Source organism: Nyctereutes procyonoides, unplaced genomic scaffold (assembly GCF_905146905.1).
Source record: "Nyctereutes procyonoides isolate TBG_1078 unplaced genomic scaffold, NYPRO_anot_genome, whole genome shotgun sequence".
Lineage (NCBI taxonomy): Eukaryota > Metazoa > Chordata > Mammalia > Carnivora > Canidae > Nyctereutes > Nyctereutes procyonoides.
In genome coordinates, this window is record NW_026575025.1 from 6,089,754 (window position 1) to 6,111,769 (window position 22,016).

Below are 22,016 nucleotides of genomic sequence, written 5' to 3' on the forward strand. Positions count from 1 at the left end.
GCGCGCGCGCACACACACACACACGTGTCTGAACACTCTTGTGTGCAGGCCAAGGCCCTCAGCCCCTCTGCTGGTCATCCTCCCCGGGGCTGTCCTGAACAGTTCTGGCATCTCGTGGTGGTGATTCACTCATTCTGCACATCTTTGCTGAACACCTACTATGTGCCGGGCCCTGGATTAGCAACCACGACACCACAAGCAGGAGCTCCACCCTCAAGGCCGGCTCCACTGACTGTCTGCAGTGGACAGAGGCAGGAGAGGAGACGAGTCAGCAACATTGTGCTGAGTGCCAAGGACAGGGCGGCAGCTAGGCGGCGGGCATGCCCTGGTGAGCCCTGCAGGGGCACTGAAGGGAATATTTGAAGGAAAGCAGAGGCAGCCTCAAGCTCATAGAGCTTGCCCTACGGGCAGCAGGTGCAAAGGGCCTGTGACAGCAGTAAGCCCTCAGGGATAGAGCAAAATAAGCCAGGGCAGCAAGGAGGGTGTGACCAGTTTGCGATGGGCCTCAAGCCATGACAGTAGCCCCAGCCTTGGTGCTGGGGGCATGGAGAGCCCCTATTTTATCACCCTGGGGGCCTCAGAGTGGCTTTGGGACCATAGGTGGGAGGCTGCTGTGGCATCTGGGAGGTGCTGATGGCTCAGCCATGGCTGCGGGGGGTGGGGGGGGCAGGAGAGAGGCTGAGATTCCAGATGGCTTTGCTGGGGCTCCAGAGCTCTCCAGATCCCTGACCACGCTGGCGTCCCTGGGGCTGCATCAGATGGCAGGTGTGACAGAAAGGAGCCAGGGTGGCCCCGGGACTGCTGACCTGATCCCTTACCTAATCAGGGAGCCCTGAGAGGAGCAAACAGGGAGAGACATCCGGTCCAGTGAGGACTTGCTGCGTTCTAGACACCTTGTGACCTTGGAGGGGCGGCCCAGCAGGCAGGAGGTCTGTGTGCGGCCTAGGCCCAGAGACCAGAGGCCAGCACCTCTAGGAGAGACGGGCAGCAGCCACAGGTGGCAAAGTCAAGAGAGGGCTTTGTGTGTTTTGCTGTCGGGGATGGGGTGTCCGCTGGTGGAGGGAGGGGCATGTAGTGATTTGGGGATGAGGAGAGGGCTAAGCTGGGCCGGTGGTCTCAGAGGGGCACCTGGGATAGCTGCCAGGTGGCTCCGAGGACAGCCCAGGACAGGGTGGAGGACTCCTCTCCTCCAGATCCTGGATGAGCAGAGCAGGGAAGGGTGCAGGGCTCTAGGGCAGGCAGCGCAGCGTGGGAGATGAGTGGGCCCCTAGAGGGGCCGGCTGGCCGAGTCAGGGGAGACCCTTGGGCAGGAGTGGCTGGGGAGCTGGGGGCTCAGTGCGTGTCCTCGCCAAGCGGCTAGGCAGGAGTGATCCCTCCTGGTGACAGGAGATGGCTGAAGGACGGAGGTGCTCTATCAGGGCTCAGTGGCTGTGGGGTGTTGAGGACACATTGGAGTTGGGGTCACAGGAAGCCCACCCACCTGCAGGGAGGCCCCATCCCAGGAGGGAGATAAAGGAGGCAGAAACCTTCATCAAGAAGGAAAGTCATCGCTCAACAGTTGACTGTAAGCCCGGCGGGGCAAGGAGGGGTCAGTGAGAGCAGAAGGGCAGGTATAGGGACCATGTGGAGGGGCCACTGCAGAGCGTGGCCTTGACCATGGCCCCTGGAAGACCCATCCCTGGGATGGAGTCCCCTCCCTGGGGTCCCTGGAGCAGGCGCAAGGGTGCATCCGCCGAGCTCTCAGCCTCCCCGCCTGCCTGGGGACACCGACCACGAGACACCCCCAGAGCCCCGCGAGAAGGCCCCCTGCGCAGCCGCCCCGGGGGAGCAAGCTCCGTGGACGTGTCTCAACAAGGCAACCTCAGAACCTGTGTTGAGTGAAAACAAGCAAGGAGAGAGCCACGGTGTCTCATGTTACCATTTATGCTAAAACCTGCCACGGAGGGAATCCGCAGCACATGTGCAAGCCGGGGCTGCGAAATAGCCGGAAGGATAAACAGCAGATCCGCGAGCCGGTTACCTGGGAGAGGAGAGCACCGGGCGCGGCGGGCCCGGTCAAAGGCGATGCTTCTTTGAAATGTTTTCACTTTTCAGGGACAGTGTTCTTGAAGAGTACTCCTGTCATACGAAACCTGGTAAACCGGCTCGTCCAAAAGCAAATAGCCCAGCTGGGCAGAGCCGTGGGCGTGGAGGGGGCGCTCTCCTAGAGGCCCGTGCGGCGGGGCCGGTGGGGTCGGGGGCCAGGCCACAGCCATCCGGGGACCAGGCCGGGGAGCGTGTGCCATCAGGGTGCCGCCGGGGAGGCTGGCATGAGTGTCCAGAGAGGGGACGTGGTCCCCGGCTGAGTGGGGACAGTGAGCGCAGCCTGAGAGATGTGAACACCAGGCTGTGGGTGCAGCTGGTGTTGGGGGCAGGGAAGTGGTCAGAGGTGCTAGGGAGCTGGGGGACACCCCGGGACCTTCTCCCCTGGAGCCTTTCACAGACCTGAGGGGCTGTCCAGGGAGGGGAGCAGGACCCTGCCCCTGGGAGGCCCAACCACATGCTCACTGACCTCCCTTCTCAGACGGGACCCCCACAGCTGCCCTACCTGCAGGACGGACCCACTGTCCCCTGCCTGTTAGGCCTAGAGTCACCACCCAGCCAGTGAAGGTCAGGGATGGCCTGGCAGTGCCCCTGCTTTCAGGGAGGTGGATGTTGAAGCAGACAATGCAAGTGGTACCATAGCCAGCTGCGGGGATGGAAGGACAGCACGGAGGAACGGACCTGCAGACCAGGAGGGAGCAGGAAGGAGAACCTCTCCTTGGGGCCAGAAGAATGGGGAGGGTCTGCAGGCTCAGCAGAGCAATGGATTCTTTGGGAAGCGGGACCAGCTGGTGCAAAGGCCCTGAGGCAGGGAGAGGCACATCCAAGGAACTGGAGGAAGCCAACCTGGGGCATGAAGGGGCAGTGACTGTGGTGGGACATGGCCCAGACCATGTGGCCAAAACAGGGCTGTGTCTTTATCCAGAGAGCAGTGGGGAGATCTACAGGGGCTTTATTCGGGGCAGGGACAGACTATGAGTACAGATGGGAAGTCCGTCGGCCAGGGAGAGTGGCAGGGAGGATGAGCCGAGCGTCGAGGAGGCTGGGGGATGGCCGGGGATGGGGGTGGCCAGGCCTGGCCAGGGCAGCCATGGCCACGAGCACGCTGATGACAGAGCCACCGGGCAGCCCCTGCCCACCTGCCAGCCATCGCTGGGCCCGGTGTCACCCTCCCACCCAGCCTGGGGTTTGGCGGAGGCAGCCAGACGCTCCCTGGCTCCAGGTACGAAGTGTTCTGCCCAGCGTCCCCCTGGCTTCCGGGACTTCGAGGGCCGTCAGAGGGGCAGTGCAGGAGGGGAGGCGGGGTGGGGGGATCAGATGCCGGTGGGGCCTCCCTCCCGCCAACACAAATACGGCCTCTCACTTCCAGCCCCCGTCTCCAGCCTGCCCTACATTCCCGCCTGCCCGGCCCCTGAGCAGGGCGCCTGCATCGTCGGCCTGGCCTAGGGCGGCCGGACGTGGGCAGGGCGGGTGGCCGCCCCTGCTTGGCCTCTGCTGGCAGGACCCCCCGGAGGCCCGGCTAGGGGCTGGCCAGCCCGTCGGGGAGTCCCAAGCCCCGCCCAGGGTCTCCCCCAGCTCTCCCCACCCTGCCTGGTGGCTGTGGGCAGCTTCCTGGCCGCCCCACCCAGGCCCCCTGACCCTGCCACTGACCCCCTGTGTCCCATGAGCCCCCTCCTCCCTTGGGCATTACTAGAAGGAACAGCAGCCTCAGCAGGGCTTGGTGGGGCTGTGGATGTGTCGGCCCCGATGGAGACGCAGGGGTGGGGAGGGCAGGGGACCGAGTGTCTACGGGTATGGACTGTCGACGAACATAGCACACCCAGATTCTGCAGGGCAGCAGGGGACGGAGGGCAACAAGAAGCAGGTGTGAGCTCTGGAGGAGAGGTCGACAGAGGCCAGAGTTGGGGGAGCATCCAGTACAGAACCCATGGAGGCTTCACGGAGGAAACAACAGACTTGCAGACGAGCTAAGGGCACTCGCCACGGGAGAACCCAGGAGGGTGTTCGTGGGGCAGGAGTGGGGACAGACAGGGGGCGCCCTGAGGCTGGGGCTGACTAACAGGTCAGGGATGGGCTCAGACTACACAGCACCCCGCAGCCACCACCCTGGGACGTCACCCTCTGTTCAGAGCTCAGGGTACAGTCTTCTCCCAGTTCTGAGCAGAGGAACGGGGATCCCCCAGACCGGGGTGGGGGGGGCCGAGCAGAGGGGACCACCGTTGTCCAGGTGAGCTGGTCCACACTCTCCCGCGGCCTCTCCTGCTGGATGCTCGGGACAGAGCTGCCGAGGTTTTCCCCTCCGGAGAGAACAGTCGTGAGAGAACGCGGCACTGGCCAGTGGCAGAGCCTGTTTTTTCTTTTGTTTTTGTTTTTTTTTTAAGATTTTATTTATTCATTCATGAGGGACACAGAGAGAGAGAGAGAGAGGCAGAGACATGGGCAGAGGGAGAAGCAGGCTCCATGCGGGGAGCCCAGTGCAGGACTCGATCCCGGGTCTTCAGGATCAGGCCCTGGGCTGAAGGCGGCGCTAAACCGCTGCGCCACCCGGGCTGCCCGGAGCCTGTTAAGGGGCTGCCATCTCTGTGTTTGAGTGCAGACGGCAAGGTAGGCGGAAACACGAGGAGCTCCGCGTGTAAGAGGGTATCCAGTGCAGTGGTGGGTTGGTAGGTTACCCCCTAAAGTGCCACGCAGCATCAGGATCATCACTGAAAACTGGTCTGTAGTCCAAAATCAATCCCATGCCAATCAAAGATGCATGGGAAAAGTATGAAAAGCACCAGAAAAGGGGTGCCTGAGGGGCTCAGTCGGTGAAGCATCTGCCTTCGGCTCAGGTCATGATCCCGGGGTCCTGGGACCATGTGCCGTGTTGGGCTCCCTGCTTCTTGGGGAGTCGCCTGCTTCTCTCCCTCTGTCTGCCCCTCCCCCAGCTTGAGCTCCCTCTCCCTCGTGCACGCCCACTCTCTCAAATAAATAAGAAAAATATTTAAAAAAAAAAGTTTCAGTGTTGGAATGCAGAAGACCACCCTGCACAGAAATCTAGAAATCATAAAGAGAGGGATAACTCCCACTATGTGAAAAAGCAAACAAATAAATAAGACTTTTGTTGCAGCAAGCCAAAAAATAATAATTATGATTGTCATAAATCGGTTCATGACACAAATAACACACTAGGGAAAAACATGTGTGATGTACATGCTGAAGGAAAGACTTCCTTAATATACAAAGAGCCTTTATAAATCAATGACAGTGAAAAGGCCCAGCCAGCAGTGTAAGCCATACTCCTGGCCCCTGCTCCAGGGAGGGAGCAAGCATCTGGCTTGGAGGACCTCTGTCCCTCCAGCCTGGCACTGGGGCCCCAGGAGAATGTCAGGGGTCTCACCTACTCACCCAGCAAGTATTCGTGGAGCACCAACTCTATCCCACGTGTATTTACCAAGCACCCACTGCATGCCGGGCTCTGGGAGGCCCTCTGGGGATACCACTGTGACAGCAGTTGAAGGCCTGGCCTCGGGAGCCTTCTGTTGGTAGAAGGGGAATCCCCAGGACACATTGGGGAGTGGTAAGGGCTACCAATAGAACAGTGAGGGTCAGATGAGGAGGTTCCTGGTTAGGAAGGTCAGGGATGGCTGCTCTCAACATGAGCTGAAGTGAAAGGATGTGGTGGCAGAGGGGAGAGCGAGTTCAAAGGCCCCCTGGGGCAGGATTGAGAGGGACATATGTGCTCGGGATCTGAGAGAAGTGGGCCAGGGGTACTGAATGAGGGGCTGCAGATGACATTTCACTCTGGGTGCACTGGCTGAGAACTCCACGGAGGGCAAAAGCTCAGGTCAGCAGGGAGAAGCTCACCTGGCAACTGTCTGGGGCAAGTGGAAGTGAGCTAAGCCTAGTGGCAAGTGGTGACCTAACAGTGCCGGTGAGGGATATGGCCAGTCCAGGCTGGGGTGTCAGTGAGGGAGAGGAGAGCAGTCGGATACGAGGCCTGTGTTTAGAGCATGCAGGACCGTGGCTGAGACATGGGAGGACAGGCTTGGGGGCAGGACTCTTGGAGACGTGCTGTGCTGAGATGCCATGAGACCCATGTGCCATGGAGGTGAGGTGCTAGGGCCCCAGACCTGGGGGTATCTGTGCAGAGGGAGGACCTAGGACCGGGCACGGAGGGTGGGCAAGGTTGTGCCAGCCCGGTGAACACAGACACGATGACCTGTGCCCACGGTCAACCTGAAACAAGGCAGCACTGAGCTCCCTGGCAGACCCTCTCATCCACAGGTGGCCCCTAGGCAAGCAGGGGTCTGTGAGGCAGGTAGAAGGGCCTGCTCCCTGTATGGTGCTCTCTGGGAAGGAAGCAACCTGCACTCCTAAGGGATAGTCAGCAGGCCTCCAGAAGGGTCTATGGGGGGCGTGGGGTGGGCCCGACCAGGTCCTCAGCCCTTTGGTCACAAGTGCCAGAGACTCAGATGAGACATGGCTGACCTTCACAGTGGCTCAGACCACCTGCCAGAGCTTGGCTGCCTCCATCCACCCTGCAGCCCAGACAGCAGGAGATGCGAGGGACAGACGCTAGGACATTAGGAGATGCAAGGGACAGACGCTAAGACAACAGTGGATGCAAGGGACAGATGCTAGGACACCAGGAGATGTGAGGGACAGACGCTAAGACAGCAGTGGGCACAAGGGGCAGACGCTAGGACATTAGGAGACGCGAGGGACAGACGCTAAGACATTAGGAGATGCGAGGGACAGACGCTAAGACAGCAACGGATGTGAGGGACAGATGCTAGGACACTAGGAGACATGAGAGACAGATGCCAGGACAGGATATGCAAGGGGCAGATGCCAGGACACCAGGAGATGTGAGGGACAGATGCTAAGAGCAGTGGATGTGAGGGACAGACACTAGGACATTAGGAGATGCAAGGGACAGATGCTAGGATGCCAGAAGACGTGAGAGACAGACGCCAGGACACCAGGAGTTGCGAGGGACAGATACTAAGAGCAGTGGACGTGAGGGACAGACGCTAGGATGGGGGCCTGGGTCTCGGTCTCTGACCCTGTTGCCATAGCAAAGTGCCAGGTCATCGACTGCGCCGTGACACCGGTCCCAGGGCCCCCACACAAGTGGCTGCCACGTGTCCTGTGTCCCTGGGTGGAGACTCACCCTAGCCTGGACTCTCCCCGAGTGCAGGGCCCGGTACCCTGGCGGAAGGACAGGTGTTGGTGACGGTGAGTCCGTGTCAGAAGTCCCCGGCACCGACAGAGCCCCTTGCCCGGAGGGCTCCTGCTCAGCCTCTGCGCTGCTCTGTCACTGCAGGGTCTCCGGCCGTGGCGGTGCTCACCTCCTTAGCAGGTACAAAGGCCCAGGGGCCTAGAGGTCCTGGTAGGCACTCTCGTGCCCTTGGCAGCACAGGGAATGGACAGTGGCCTGTGTAGTCACACTCGGAGCGGCCAGTGCATTCTCCAGCCTAGTGTCCCATGTCCCAGAAAGCCCGTGTGTGCACACTCATGCACATGCACACATCTGCACACACGTGTGCCAGCCAGGCCACACAGGAGTCTCTCTCAGCTCATTCCATGCGGCAGACGTGCACAAACACTCACTCGCAGGAATCAGCGGCAACCCGTCAGTGGGACACCTCGTGGGAGCTTAGCGAGTGCTGAGCACCATTTCCAGAGTCCCGTGCGTGCGTGAATTCTTTCAATCCTGCCGCTGCTACCGAGGGAGGCTCCGCCGTCATCCCTGTCCAACGCGTGGGGAATGGGGAGGCCGAGGGACTTGTCCACGGTCGCCAAGCTCAGAGACAAACCCAGGTGGCCCATCAGGTGCCGTGCAGCCCCCGCTCTCCAGACGTGTCCTCACTCCAAGGCCGGCCGCAGTGTGCCCCCGGCCCCCGGCCCCCGCCACGTGCGCCCCAGAAGGCCCGCGGGCCGAGTCAGCAGTGGGTGTGCGACGGCGGTGGGTGCGCGGCGGCGGTGGGTGCGTGGCGGCGGTGGGTGCGTGGCGGCGGTGGGTGCGCGGCGGCGGTGGTGCGCGGCGGCTTGCCACAGCTCGAAAAGCTCCAGCCAAGCGGCTGCCCCGGGGACTGGCAGTGAAACCGCAGCAACTAGGAAGGCGCTGGTTTCTCTCCAAGAGCTAAAGCACTAAAACAAAGTCATAAACACAATTACACCGTCTCCTGCCATAAATTAGGACGTTATGAAGCGCCGTGATCGATTCCCACTCATGCCCAGCCCTGTAAGACGGCCCAACCCCATGGGCCCGACCGAAAGGGTGATTTATGGGCGCTGTTGTCAGCTCCTTGCTGTGGGGGTGGGGCGCGCCCGAGCCCCGAGGAGTCCAGGGCCCAGCGCCAGGGGCGGACCCACGGGCCACAGGCGTGCTCCAGGGCCGGCTGCGCTGCCCGCTGAGCAGGACATCCCTGGACAGCTCGCCCCAGACAGATAGGCACCCTGCTCCCTCTCCCTGTCCCCTTGGTTCAGGGGTTCCACAGAGGCTCTGGAGTCCAGGTGCCCAGCAGTGCGCCCCCACAGTGCTCGCCCCCCAGGGCTGGGAGGAAGGGCCCAGGCCCCAGGCTCTTGGAGCCTCATTCTAATTAGAGCCACAAACACACACACGCACACACCAAGTGTCTTGGGGAAAATACGGGCTGCTCAGGGTGGGGTGTGGTGGGAGGGTCAGGAGGGCTGTGGCCAGGGAGGGAGGTGACCTCAGATCAGGGATGTTGGTGACATCCCAGGGTGCAGGGAGGCTGGTGCAGGCTGCAGGAGCAGCAGGGACGTAGGCCACCATGTTTAAGGATCGGCCACGAGCTCTGGAGCAGAGTGAATGAAGAGGGAGGAGGACGGGAAGCCAGAAAGCAAAGTGGGTGTGTGTGCCAGGACCACACAGGGACTTGGGCTTCTGACAGTGGGACAGCGGCTTGGGTCGGTGTGAGCAGGGCAGCGACGTGACCCAGCGTGTGTTTGGAAGAACCACCATGCAGAAGCATGTTGAGGCAGAAAGCTGGCTGGCAGGCTACTGCACCTGTCCCAGCAAGAGAGGACTGGGGTGGGCAGGGGTCTCCCAGGCTCTGCAGACAGCAGAACACCGAGCCCAATGCCAGATCTTCAAGGCATGGCTGGGGCTCTGGGGGACAGGGGAGGTGGCCTTCTGCACTGAGCTCTCCAGCACAGGGCTCCCTCCTGGCCTGGCCAGCATGGGGGCTGGGAGGGGGCAGGCCAGGGAGCCCTATCCTGAGCCCCTCCTAGACCTGCCCTCAGCTGGGTGCCAGCCACACCCCTTCCTCCAAGCCGTCTCCAGGGACTCAAGGCCCTCCCAAGACGGTGGCGGGCCGGAGTTGCTGGGACCTGGGCAGTGCTGGGCCTCACAGGTGCCCCAGGTCTGCAGCCAGGAAAAGAGGGAGAAGATGGCCTATGGCAGCCCCACGGCACCACCACCCCCATTCCCGGCCCTTCACTCTCTCACCTCTGTGGTATCTGTGAAGTGGGGGAGCCAGGGAGAGCCAGGGGCCTGCAGGAGGGACGGGGTGGGGGTCAAGTAAAGGATAAAGTGAACGCACAGCCGGTGTGCAGACGTGCTGAGTGATTGCGGCCGCGTCCCCGTGCATGCCCCTGCTGTGCGTGCCAGGGTGCAGCTAGCTGGGACCCCGGGCTCCCCAGTCCCTGGCCCTGCACCTAGAACCCCCCAGGTCCCGCAGCCCAGGTGAGTCCAAGACAGTCTGCAGTTCCAGTTGCCCTGGGACCCTACCAGGGCCCTAGGATGTCCCGGGAAGAGGTCCCGCCCCACCTGCAGACGCCGATCAGGGGGGGCCCCAGGGCACCACGAGCTGCTTCTCCGGCGGGGGGCTCCCTCCCCTGGATCCCCGGCCTCAGCATGCCGCCCCCCACCCCCGCCTGTCTCCCACCCAAGGGGCCAGGGCCATCAGCAGGTCTAGAGCCGGGATCAAGGCTGAGCAGGTCCTGCAAAAACCTCCCTTGAAAGACTCTTTTTCAAGATTTTCTTTTGAAAACAAATTCATAACCACATCACACAGGAACCCCGTCGCCTTGGGTTTGATCACCAGCCGCCTGGGGCCCTCTCGCTAGCTGTTACTCTAATTGCTTTTTTCTCCTCGGAGGGCCACGTGCGTCGTCTGTGGTTATTAATCTGGTGAGTCGAGGCCAGGAACAAGGGCCCTTTTGTCGGCCCTGTCTTTTCAGTCTCTATCAGATTGCAAGGAACCGTGAGGTCTGAGATCCCCAAAACTGATCTGCCCCCACAGCTCCGGGGAACGGCTCCCGGTCCCTGCGCGGGGCTACCTTCCCCAGGGCCCCCACCAGGTGGATGCACCTCTCTATAGCTGGGGTGTGGCCACGCAGCCACCCCAGCCCACTGAGCCATCACAGTCCTACATGTGAGCCGGAGAAAGGCTCCCTGTGCTCAAGCAAAGGGAGGACGTGGGACAAGGCCACTCTGGGGGCCATCTCTCCAAAAAGTGACAAAGCGGGGCCCAAGGCCAAGCAGGACCTACCTGCCCTCACCCTCGCTCGGGCCCTCCAAAGCCCACAGGCCCCAGGACCACCTGACACCCTGCCCCAGAGCAGAAGAGTGTCCAACTCCACCGGCCATCAAGGGAGCAGAGGCTACCACAGGGCCTGGACACTGGGCAGGACACCCTCGGGCTGCTCAGAGCCAGCAGCGGAGCCCACGGCAGCCAGGGGTGGGAAAGGGGTAGCACTAAGGTCAGTTGCCAAGTCCCAGAGGGGGCATAGCTCTGGGGTAGGAGGTAGGAGGCAGGGGCCCAGAGGGGCCCGCAAGGCCTGGGCCACCCAGCAGCAGGCGCTACACCTCTGCCTGCCCCCTGCCGGCCCGCAGGATGGTGCCGCACCCCCTCACCCCTGCCGCATCCCAACCACACTGCTGTTTCCTTTTTGTCCAAGAACACCCTATAAAGGCTTCCATACCCACTTGCACATCTGGGGGCCTCCACAGATGTTCAAGTGCTGCTGAGTGAAAATTTATGAAACCACAAATTCTCTTCTGTGATATATTTGCTGCTTTAATTAATGCCAAACCAATTGATCCCTGAGCTGGGGCCTGCACCGCTAGATGACACGGAGCCACGCTGGGACATGCCACCTTCAATGCCACTGGTGTGCAGGGCCCGGGAAGCCCAGGTGAATCCTGCCCCAGGGGTCAGAAGAGGGGTGGGGCTTAAGTGTGATGGCAAGCAAGTCCCACCACCCCATGTCCCCTCCTGCCTTGCTCTCTGTGAGCATCCACCCAGCCTTCTGAGCTCCATCCACTGGGATCCCCACTCTCACCCCCTCCCAGGACCGCTTGCTTTAGCCCTGACCCCTCCCCACCTCACCCTCTTGTCTTCCCAGCATGGAAGCCCAGGGGCGGGCGTGCAGGGGTGACATGGAAGAGGCAGGGGTCCTAGTTGGTGACCAAGAGCAAGATCTTCTCCTCCAGGAGCCTCGGGGTCTGTGTCTGCAGTTTGGGGTATTGGTCTAGTCTGTGGTCTCCAAACAGCTTTACAGAGAACAAGAGAGTCCAATAGTCATCAGGGGATGGGGGTGGTGAGCTTGGGGGGGTCAGAGAGCTGAGTGGCCTCCAGGCCCCTCCCCAGCCAAACAGAGAAACCCCTGCACCACTTCCCTTTATTGCCTGGGTTCCCACGTCAGATTTACCTGGGAAAATAGAGAAGCAGCCCCCCTGGGCCTGGGCGATGGGGTGACGGGACCTCGGACAAGCAGCTGCCCCAGGGCCTGACCCCCCAGTGCCACCCCAGTCTGAGCTATACCTCCTCTCCAGATCCAGCAGCTGCCTGGACCCTGTCCACCGGCTCACCACTCACAGGCCCCACAGCCCCTGCTGGCCTACTTTCTGTGAGCAGGTGCCTCTCAGCAGCGCCAGACCCAGGGTGCACCCTGACTCCCCACACCTCCCTGGGCTAGTTTTGGCCTCATGCTCCTGGACGTCCAACAGCCTCTACTGGGAATGTACCTGTTGGCCCCAGTCTACATGGCCCCCACCTTTGTTTCTGGTTCTGCAGGGTGACCCTATCTGTTCACCATGGGCAACTCCAGTGCTCAGAGCAGGGCAGGCTTTTGATAAAGCGGTGTTGGGTCATGTGGCCAGAAGGAGCGTCCCAGCCTGACCCCTGGGAGATTGGTGTAGAGGGGGTCCTGACTTTCTGGCTCCCTGGGAAGACCAGCTGCTGGTAGGGGGACAGAGGGGCAGACAGAGGACAGACCCTACGACCCTCCAGCACTTCCCAGGGAGAATAATCTGTTCCACTTGCAGAAGGCAGTGAAGGGGAAGGTCTCCCTGTACCCTCGTGTCTCCCAAGCACAAACACACACAGGGGGCCACTGCCATGCGGATGCACATTCCCTGCACGCAGGTGTGCACAGCTCACACCTGCAGGCACCTCCCCTCCCCCAACCCCCCCCCCCCCCCGCCGGCCGCCAAGCCCAGGCCCCAAGGCCAGCTGCTCACCTGGGCTGCTCCCACCCAAGACTCACCCCTGCTCCTGTCTCCACAGGTGACACAGCTGGACCAGAGGCTGGTGCTCATCACGGACATGCTTCACCAGCTCCTCTCCTTGTACCATGGTGGCCCCCCAGGTGACCGCCCTCCCAGCGGGAGCGGGGTCCAGGTGGTTCAGCCCTGCAGTTCCATCAACCCCGAGCTCTTCCTGCCCAGCAACACCCTGCCCACCTACGAACAACTAACTGTGCCCCGCAGGGGTCCCGAAGAGGGGTCCTGATAGGGGCTTGGGGCCCCAGGCCTGCAAGGGAAGGTGCAGAGATGCCCTGTTCAGCCTGGCCCACCTCCCACCCAGCAGGGGCACCCCACTCCCCAGGTCACTGGCACCTTCCTCAAAGGCTCAAGAGACAAGCCCCTCCTTCCCAGGCCCCAGAGCCCCCCAGGGGCCAGGCCACCCTGAGAGCCCCAGCCAGTGGGTACTAGAACTTGACTGGGTCTGGGGGCCCCTCTCTGCTCTGAGACCATGGCTCCCCACCTCATTTGTATGGCAGTTGGGACACAGTGGCAGGGCTCAGTCTCAACCACCCCCCCCAGGGGGGCTGGCATCCTAGGCACTTGTTCCATCCCATGTATGGCCAAGAAACAGCACAGGTGCATGAAGGCCCACCTGGGTGGCCCAGGGGCTTCCTGAGTGGAGACAGAGGGACAGTCTGGACAGGGTCTATGGGTACCCCACCCCCAGGCTCGGACCCAGGACCCAGGGAGGAGGCAGGTAGGGCAGGGCAGGCCCAGCCCATGCCAAATCCAGGATGACCATAATCAAGGCCTAGAAGCCTCACTCAGAGGGCCCCGGGCCTGGGACGTGCTCTCCACTTGGCCGTGCTCTCCACTCTGCAGAGACACCGGCTCTGGGGGCCAGGACTGTGGGGGAGGGGACCCTGAGGCCACTGCTGTCCCCGAGGTGTCCACTGGGGGTGGAACGTCCCCCACTTTGGACTGGCAGCTTCTCCTGCCCACTGCCCCCTGCACGGCCCCCACCTCCACTCCACACCAGGTCTGAGCCGCTGAGAAGAATGGCCCCGGGCGGCTGCTGAGCGAAGGGGGCGCGTGGGTGTCACGATCCCCGCACAAGACAGGGGCTCCTCCTGGGCGTCATGTCTCACAGAAATCAGAATAATTTGTGGTGATTTGGAATCTGTGTTTTAATGAGTTTCACGGTGTGGTTTTGATTGTTAATTGTGGCGCTTTTCCTAATAAACGTGGAGTCACGGAGTCGGTGTCGGGCCAGCACTCACCCTGGTGACGGAGGGCATGGTCCGCCTTTGGGACACCCCGTCCTCCTGTCAAGCTGCCACCCTGCTTTCAACACTCCGGGGTGTCCTCGTTCTGTGTGCCATGGCCTGGGAAGGGGACAAAGACGGAGCCCCCAGCTCTCTGTGAGGAGGGTCTCCCACACTGGCCCAGAAGCATGTCGAGGCCAGGCCGTTACCGCCCCAGCCCCAGAGCCAGCACCCGGATCAGCTCTGTCCACAAGAGCTGAGCAGACAGAAGGAACATGGCCAGAAACACGGCCTGCCCGCCGGCCTTTGCTGGAATGTCCTTCCAGCCCTCACCTCCTCGTAGTGAAGTCACTTCTTTGGTCTATGGCCCAGCTCAAAGCCCCCTCCTGCAGCAAGCCCTCCCTGAAAGCCCCTCATGAGAAGCAGCCCTCCAGGCCTCGGGACCCCTCGAAGGGACAGGGCTGATGGACAAGATGGTGATGCCCAGAGACCAGCGCTGGGGGTGGAGCTCGGGGACCCTGTCCTGCAGGTACACGTCCCCCACACCAGCTCCACCCTCAGCTCCTGGGCCACAGGGTTGGTATGGACAGGACAGCACCCTAGTCTTCCTGCCCTCCCCTGCCTACCGACCTATGGACATCGGGGTGCCCCACCTCCTCCTGGGTCCATCTCTCTTCCCTTCCTGCCCAGTGGACAGGACTCCTACAGTGTCCAGGTGGCTGCCCATTTCACAGAGGAGGGGGCTGGTGTTCAGAGAGCTTGCTGAGGCCATGGATCCAGTCAGAAGCTCCGGCCCTGGTTGGCATGGCCCCAGTCGGGGCTATTGTAGCCCTGGAGCCTCCCCCTGGGGCAGCCCTTGCCACCCGCTATTGTCAAGATGTGGTCATTGCCTGTCTCCCAGCAGCCCTGAGCCCCTGGGGGTGGCGGGCACCTTGCCAGGACCCAGCATGCAGTCCAGGCCTGGCCTGGGTGGAGCTCCGGGTGCTGGGCAAGAGGGTAGCTGCCTCGGGGCACACACTCAGTCCTCTCCATCTGCCCCTCCTGGGCCAGGCTGGCCCTCAACCAAGGACCCAGAAGCCCTCCTATGGCACTGGGACATGTCCTGAAACCCACCAGGAGCTCAGGGAGCACAGACTGGATCCCTCCTGGGGCAGGTGCAGGGAATGGTTGGGGCTCCAAGGGCCCAACACGGACCTGTCTGCCCCCTCACAGGCCTTTATTTCCTCCATCAGTAACACGGTGCTCACTTGGGCCTGCCCAGCTTCAAGCAGGCTGGAGACACATGCGGGCGGGACCCACTTGTCTTCACCGTGCCCCATGGGTGCCCACCGCCTTCTGCATGCCCCCCCAGCAAGTCCTCCACTTCATCTGACAGATGCAGGCACGCTCGGCCAGGTGGGGGGATGGCTAAGTCCGCTGAACACACCTGACTGTTCCTCCATCCTCTGGGACCACTTCACCCTCCCGTTTCCCTTCCAGAGCCCACCCACGTTCCCACGCCGGCAGGGCTGGGACGGCTGACATAGAGAGGACCGACTGTCCCAAGGCCACTGGAAGCAGCTGGCGGCCAGTGTCAGGACGGGCAACCCAGGTTTCTGACGGAGCAGGCGGGGAGGGCCCCAGGTCCCGCTATGCTGAGCCCCACTGGGCCGGCGCCCCCCGGGGGCTCCCACTGTGGGGACTGGGTATCCGGCCTGAGCGGCGCTGGCCAGGGCAGGGAAGGACAGGAGGGGCGGCGCAGAGCCCGGGGCCTCCCCCCCACCGCCTGCACCCACCGGGGGAGGGCAGCCAGCAACAATTACTGGAAAGGCAAAAGCTGTTGTTTCCTTGTTGGGTAAATATTTGTGGAAACCCCAGGAAGCGGCTGGCTGCAGAGCAGGGCCCTCAGCGGCTCCCTGGGGCCCCCGGCCCCCCGCAGCCCCGGCACCCTGGCCCCCAGCCCCCGGGGCCCTCGGTGCGCTCCGGCTGGGGCCGCCCATCTGGGCAGGGCACGGCCCCTGCACCCAGCCCGGCTTTGTTTCCCGTATTATCGACTGCACACAAAGTGCCTGAGTGCTTCACTCCTGGACGGGCCATTGCGGCCTTCTCGGGTGTGAAATGCAATTTACCTGAAATAAAGCCCAATTATGGAATTAGCTAATTAAAGCCCGCGGTGGAGGCTGGGCCGGCCGGCCGGGCGCTCAATGCCCGCCCGGTGCCCGCGGTCTGCGGGAACAGATGGCGCCCCGGCCCGCCGTGCCGGCCGCATTCCTTCACTCTGCCCCCCGATAAGTGACTTAGACAGCACACGGCCATCTGGTGTATGACACGTCCTGTGTGCCCCGGACAATGGCCCAGCAGACCTCTCCGGGAGAGGGCCGTCGCCCGGGCAACGGTGGCAAGTGCAGCCTGGGCCGTTCACGCCCCCTCCCCCAGCCCCTTTGTGGGCCTCGCGGCGGCCGCCTGGCCCTCACTGCTCGCGGTGTCCATGAGTATTTGTCCGCAGTGCCCGGCCTTTGTCTCCAAATTGGGCTCCCTCAGTGAGGTGCTCAGTGTCCGATGGGTGCTGGGAGCATCTGCCGGGGTAGCAGGTTGGGGCGGCCGGGGGTCTCCCCATCCTGGGCCCCAGTGCCCCTCCCCTGGCTGTGCTCTCGGGAGCCGGCCCTCTCCCGGATGGCACCTCTCGGGCGCTGGGCTTGGCCGCAGGGGCTGGTGTCTGAGGCCCGTGTCAGCCCAACCCGGGACTCTCCTGGTCTTTGGGCAAGGGGCCGGAAGCTAGGGGGGCGAGGGTAGAATAGGCCCACACTCCTACTACCCCGTGTCTGTGAAATGGGAATGGTGAAGGTGCCCCTCAAAGGGGTGTGGGGGTGGGGCTGATGGAGATAAGACATGGGGGCTCTGGGCCCAGGTCGGCACTCAGTAGGTGCTTAATAAAGGCAGCCAGACAAACAGCCTAGGAGATGCCTGGGTGCTGGGCTCTACCCACCTGCCTGAGCCGCATGAGCCCTCAGAGCAGCTTCCCGGACCCTCCTGCCTCACATCCAGGCCCCTGCCAGAAGCCAGAGCAAGCTGTCGGCGGGCCCAGCAGGTTGGCCCGTGAGGCCCTGTGAGCTGCAGCCCTGCCCACCCCCCAATGGCATTTCTCCCTGAGAGCCCCCAGTCTCTGGCCAGGCCCACATCCTGCTTATTGCTGTGTCAGGCCCCAAGCTGCCAGGGAGCACGGCAGCACCCACCGGGCTGGGGTCAGGAGCAGTGCCCACCAGCAGGGCCACTGGACTCCCAGACCACAAGGAGAGGTCAGACCCCAGAAGCCTGGCACTGGGTACTCAGGAAGGGCTAGTTAAATGAAGGTTTGGAGGGGCACCTGGGTGGCTCAGTAGTTGAGCATCTGACTTCAGCTCAGGGTGTGACCCCGGGGTCCCGGGATCGAGTCCCACATCGGGCTCCCTGCGAGGAGCCTGCTTCTCCCTCTGCCTGTGTCTCTGCCTCTCTCTCTGTGTCTCTCATGAATAAATAAATAAAATCTAAAAAAAAAAACCACAAAAAAATGAAGGTTTGGAAAGAAGCTACTGGCACTGTGGGGGGAGGGCTGCATGGCAGGGCATGGGAGGGCACCGCCAGCCTGTGCCACCTGAGGGATGCATGGGGTAGGGGAGTCTACCACCCTATGCCCTGAAGAAATCAGGCAGGTGTTTTGACTGGCATGGCCAGACAGCTGGGGTGGGAGATAGGGTGGCAAAAGGCAGATGTGGCCAGGGATCCTGGGATGGCCCCCCACACAACCCCAAGACAGCGTCCTCCTGTGGGAGTCTGGGGATGGGGGTCACATGGAGGGATGGAGACCTCCCTTCATGCAGCCAGTCTCCCTGGTTGGGGGCCCTTCCCAGCTCGCTGGAAACCCACCTGCTCCAACGCCCTGGTTTCATTCCAGGACCACCTCCGAGCCCTGGGTCCCAGTGGCTCCCTGGAGGTCTGAAAAGGTGTTTCAACCTCACCATTCTCAGCCCCCTACGGCAGCCCCCTCCTGGGTCTGGCCCAGTCCCTGTTGCCCCTGAGGCCCTGGGGTCCCTGGCAGCTGGGCCTGCAGCATGCTTGTCCACAGAGCTGGACAGAATTCCAGTTTCCCTTGACCTCTGAGTGCCAGGAGCCCGGGGATAGGGCCTTCTGCAGCCAACAGCCCCCACCTGGGCCCTTTCCAAGCCATCGTGCAGCAGGGCGCTGGCGGGTGGGCAAAGCAGGTCCTGCCGCCAGGCAGCACGGAAGCCCCAGGCAGGCAACCTCCGACCTCCCTGGCCAGCTGCTGTTTTTTCACCTGCTCAATTGGGGAGTTACCTCCAGCTCCAGCCCACCAGGCCTGGGCGGAGGCTGGGCTAGGGGCTGTCAGCACAGTGGTCTGTCTGCCAAGCCAAGGCCCCTGAGGCTGGAGCACCACCCCTCCCACTAGGTCCCTCCGTGACCTCCTTTGGCCCTCCTGTCGGCACCCCTGTGAGGCACCAGGATGGGGACCATCCTGCTGTCTGTCGGATCTGGCCTCCTGCTTCCTCAGGTTGCAGAGGTAGAGCCCCCTACCCCCTGTCAAGATCGAGTGGACAGTGTGTCGCTGGGACACCACAATGACTCCCACCTGCCCACGTCTCTGAACCCCCCCACACCCTCTCCTCTCCCCTCCCACCCAGCCCCCTCCACACCCTGCTCGGTGAAATTATCTCCCGGTTTCTAGCCTGTAGGAAGCGTGTGATCTTTCTGAGCAGCATCAAAGCAGGGGCCCGGGCTGCCTGGATCAATCATGCCGGCAGCCGTCTTCCTGCCTGGCTCCCGCCCCAGGAAGCCGGTAGGATGTTGCAAAACACACAGTGAGGGAGTCCCAGGGATGCTCCTGGGGTGCAGAGATGGTACTGCGGGGAGGCAGACACTCAGAGCAGAGCAGCCTCGGGGCCCACATGGGTCCTCCCTGCCTGGTACAGAGTTCCAGGCCAGAGCTGGCCCAACGTGACACCTATTTGTGTGACTTTGCATTGGAAAAGCCCTAGAGAAGAAGCGGGACTTCCAGTGACAAAGAAGCCTGTTGCCAGGCTAGGAAACCGGGGGGCAGGTAGGGAAAGACTGGCCTTCTGGGTTAGATGGAAATGCCAGAAAGGCCGGGTCTGAGGAAAAGATGCAGGGCATTGCCAGGTGGTTTGAACACAGCTCCTCTACTGGTCCACGTGGGCCAAGAAGCCTGGAAGCCGTATGCCTACCCAATACAGCCCAGCGCCCGGTGGTCCATCAAGGCATGCCCACTGATTCCAACAAAGCTGCCATTGCTCCTGCATGCAAGAACATCCAAACCCCCCCCCCACTCACACACACACACAGAACCTCAAGAAATTGTTACAAGCGTGACTGATGATTCAATCTACCAAACCCCAGTGAATTCACTGTGGTTGTTTCTTTCTCCCCCCCTACCACCACCCCCTAAACACATACAGTGCAAGACTTCACAGGAACATCGGGGAAGGTAGTGGGGATATAGAAAAAACTAGAGTCTGAGAGCCAGGATCCTCTTGGTCCCATCCTGGCTCAGCCACTCTCTTGCTATGCATCCTTGGGCAGAGCACCCGGCGTCTCTGAGCTTCAGATGGCCGTGGCCACTGACCAGAGCTGCCAGCAGGGCACGAAGCAGACAACAGTACAAAAGCCACAGCAGCCTCACACCCAAGAACCAGCAACAGCGCTCACAGAGCTCAGGGCGGAGTGTGTATACGGACTGCCATACTCAGGAATGTGCCCTTATGTGCCACAGCACCGCAGATCTGTCCCCATGTAGACGTCTCGAGAGCAAACCAACGAACAGGAAAGCTGCTGGGCTCCACCCAACTAACACTATGCCTAGGGACTCATTCACCTCCATTCACTTCTTCTGGAACGGTCAGGGAAGGCCAGTGGGGGCCAGGGTCCGTGGGGATGAGCGGCCCCTGCAGGAGACTGAGATGCCCTGGCCTCAAAAGCCTCAAGGAGCTACTCGCAGGACACCCCCTGCCAGCCTCGGCCCCCCGAGGCCAGAGCACCGGCCTGAGGGGTCTGGGGCTGGCGCACAGAACCCTCAGGACGCTCCGAGAAGGCGGGGCTGCGGCCCCTCTGCCAAGGACAATGGGGGTGACAGGTCGGAGATGGATCGTCAGGCCCAGGGAGAGGAGGCTCGTGCTGGGAGAGGCCGGGCCTGGGGTAGGGCTGCCCCAGGCACTTGAGGGGGAGGAGATGTGGGGGCCCTGACCACGGCGGGGGCCCCGGGACCACAGCATTGCCTGGGAGAAGGGCCTGTCCTGGAATGGGAGGCGGGGGAGGCCCCTCAAGAAAGGCTTTCTAAAGGGGGTTGTCGGGACGGTGGGTAATGTCATTAAGTAATTTCAAAGGGTCTTAATCAAATCCCCTCTCCCGTCCACAGGACTTCGTCAAAAGGCCTCTGGAGAGGAAAAGGAGGCCACAACAATCGACTTGGGCCTTCCACTTGACTGGCTGTCCCTGTGCGGGGCCTGTGGGCTCCTGTGAGCTCCTGCTCCACCTAGGATGCTGTGTCCGACCCCGGGCCGCCCTCTTGCTCTACGGACACAGGGCAACCCCAGACAGCCCCTCCTGGGAGACCTCAGAAACACCCCTTCCAATGCCTCAACCGCACAGCGGCTGAGAACCACCACATACAGAAAGGGAGACTGAGGCTCAAGCAGCCGCCCAACATCGAGGATACCAGGTTTGGAGCCTCTGAAGCCTGGGAACTCAGGCTAGGAACACCACTCCTCTGTACCTCTCAGTCTCCCCGTTGCTCAAACGTGGGTGAGACCACGTCCTAACCCATGTGGTTGCGTGGCTGCCAGTACGGCTACGCGGTAGGTGTTTCCTGAATGTTCTTCAGCGACTTCTCAGGCCCCCCAGTCCCTGAGATCCTATCCGTTGGGGTCTTTCAGAGCCCACTCTTTTCCCTTCCACCCTTTTCTCGAGTATGGATATACATAGGTCTCACCTTGTGTTTCCGAACACCCCAAGGCCACAGGCTGGGAAGGCGCAGGCCCCTCACCGCTCACCCCACCCGCCCCCTCCTCCCAGAAGACCAAGGAGCAGACACACGCCTTCCCAGACAGTGTCCCGCAGCAAACGACCTGTGTCCATGCCCACGGGGGCTCGGGGTCCTGGGCAGCGGCCTACAGCCTGAGCTGTGCTGCCACGGCATTCTCCCCACTGGGCACGAAGGATCCTGTGGACCCTTTGACCTTACATCGTCCACCTGCCGTGAGCATGACAGCACCCCCACTAACGGGCACTCATTTGCTTCTAAGGGGTGGCCACTGGGGCCAGCTGGGGACGCCCATGCCCACCCAGACCCCAGGAGCCACAGTTGCTCTCCAGGAGTGGATCCCCGCAGCCCTGCCTCTGCTCCCAGTTGCCCCGTGGGCCAGGGCAGCCCGCAGGCTCACGCAGAGTGGCCACGGCTCAGAGGCCGTCTCCTGTCGGGGTCTGGGGGCAGCCACATCCCTCTGAGCCCACCGGCTGGGACTCCTAGTCTCGGCCCCAGGCGGCCAGGGGAGCATCCCGGTGGGTGGCTGTGGGGAGGGGGGGGCCCAAGGAACAAATGAATGAATGAGTCTGAAAGTGTGCCCCGGTTTGGGGGACAGAACAAGAGCCCCAGAGCTTAGGCCCACAGCAAGCAGGCACCCCATCATGAGTCCAAATTCCCTGCTCTTCACCGCCAGGAAGCCCTGAGCCTCCTCGACTCCCAGAGCACCCCTGCCTCCCACAAAGCAAGCAGGAAGGGCCAGCCCCTGCTCTCACCTCCCACAGAACCTGAGCTGCCACAGGGAAGCTGAGGCAGCCGGTGGCCAGTCACGGTCCCTGTCCCTGGGCACCCACCTCTCCTCCACCCCCACCCATTCCCCCCTGCCGCCAGCCTCAGGGTAAGGCAGGCAGAGCCGTGCCCTGCAAGTGCTGCACAAACCCTGAGTGTGTCCAAGGGGCTTCGGTTACCCGGTGCCCGGCTGGCCCAGCCTCCCTCCAGCCCTGCCAAGGCCTGGCACCACCGCCCCGCAGCCCCTCTCACTGCCAGCAGCCCGCGAGGCCTGAGGGCCCAGGCAGATTGCTGTCCCCCTGCCTGCACGGCCCCATTCCCCCGGGAAAAGGCCTCATTGTTTACCCCCAGCCCCCTCCTGGCTCAGAGACACTCGGGCTCCAGGCTTCGA

General features: G+C 62.3%; 1 protein-coding gene across 1 annotated transcript in view; it reads left to right on the plus strand.

The window, feature by feature from the left end:
* The window catches only part of KCNQ1 (potassium voltage-gated channel subfamily Q member 1), a 322,601-nt gene extending 308,787 nt beyond the window's left edge, over positions 1 to 13,814 (plus strand). Inside the window, exon 16 of the mRNA XM_055314312.1 lies at positions 12,606 to 13,814. Within this exon, the coding sequence (XP_055170287.1) occupies positions 12,606 to 12,830 (225 nt within the window). The 3' untranslated portion in view covers positions 12,831 to 13,814. The remainder of the gene's footprint in view (positions 1 to 12,605) is intronic.
* Positions 13,815 to 22,016: the final 8,202 nt, after the last annotated feature.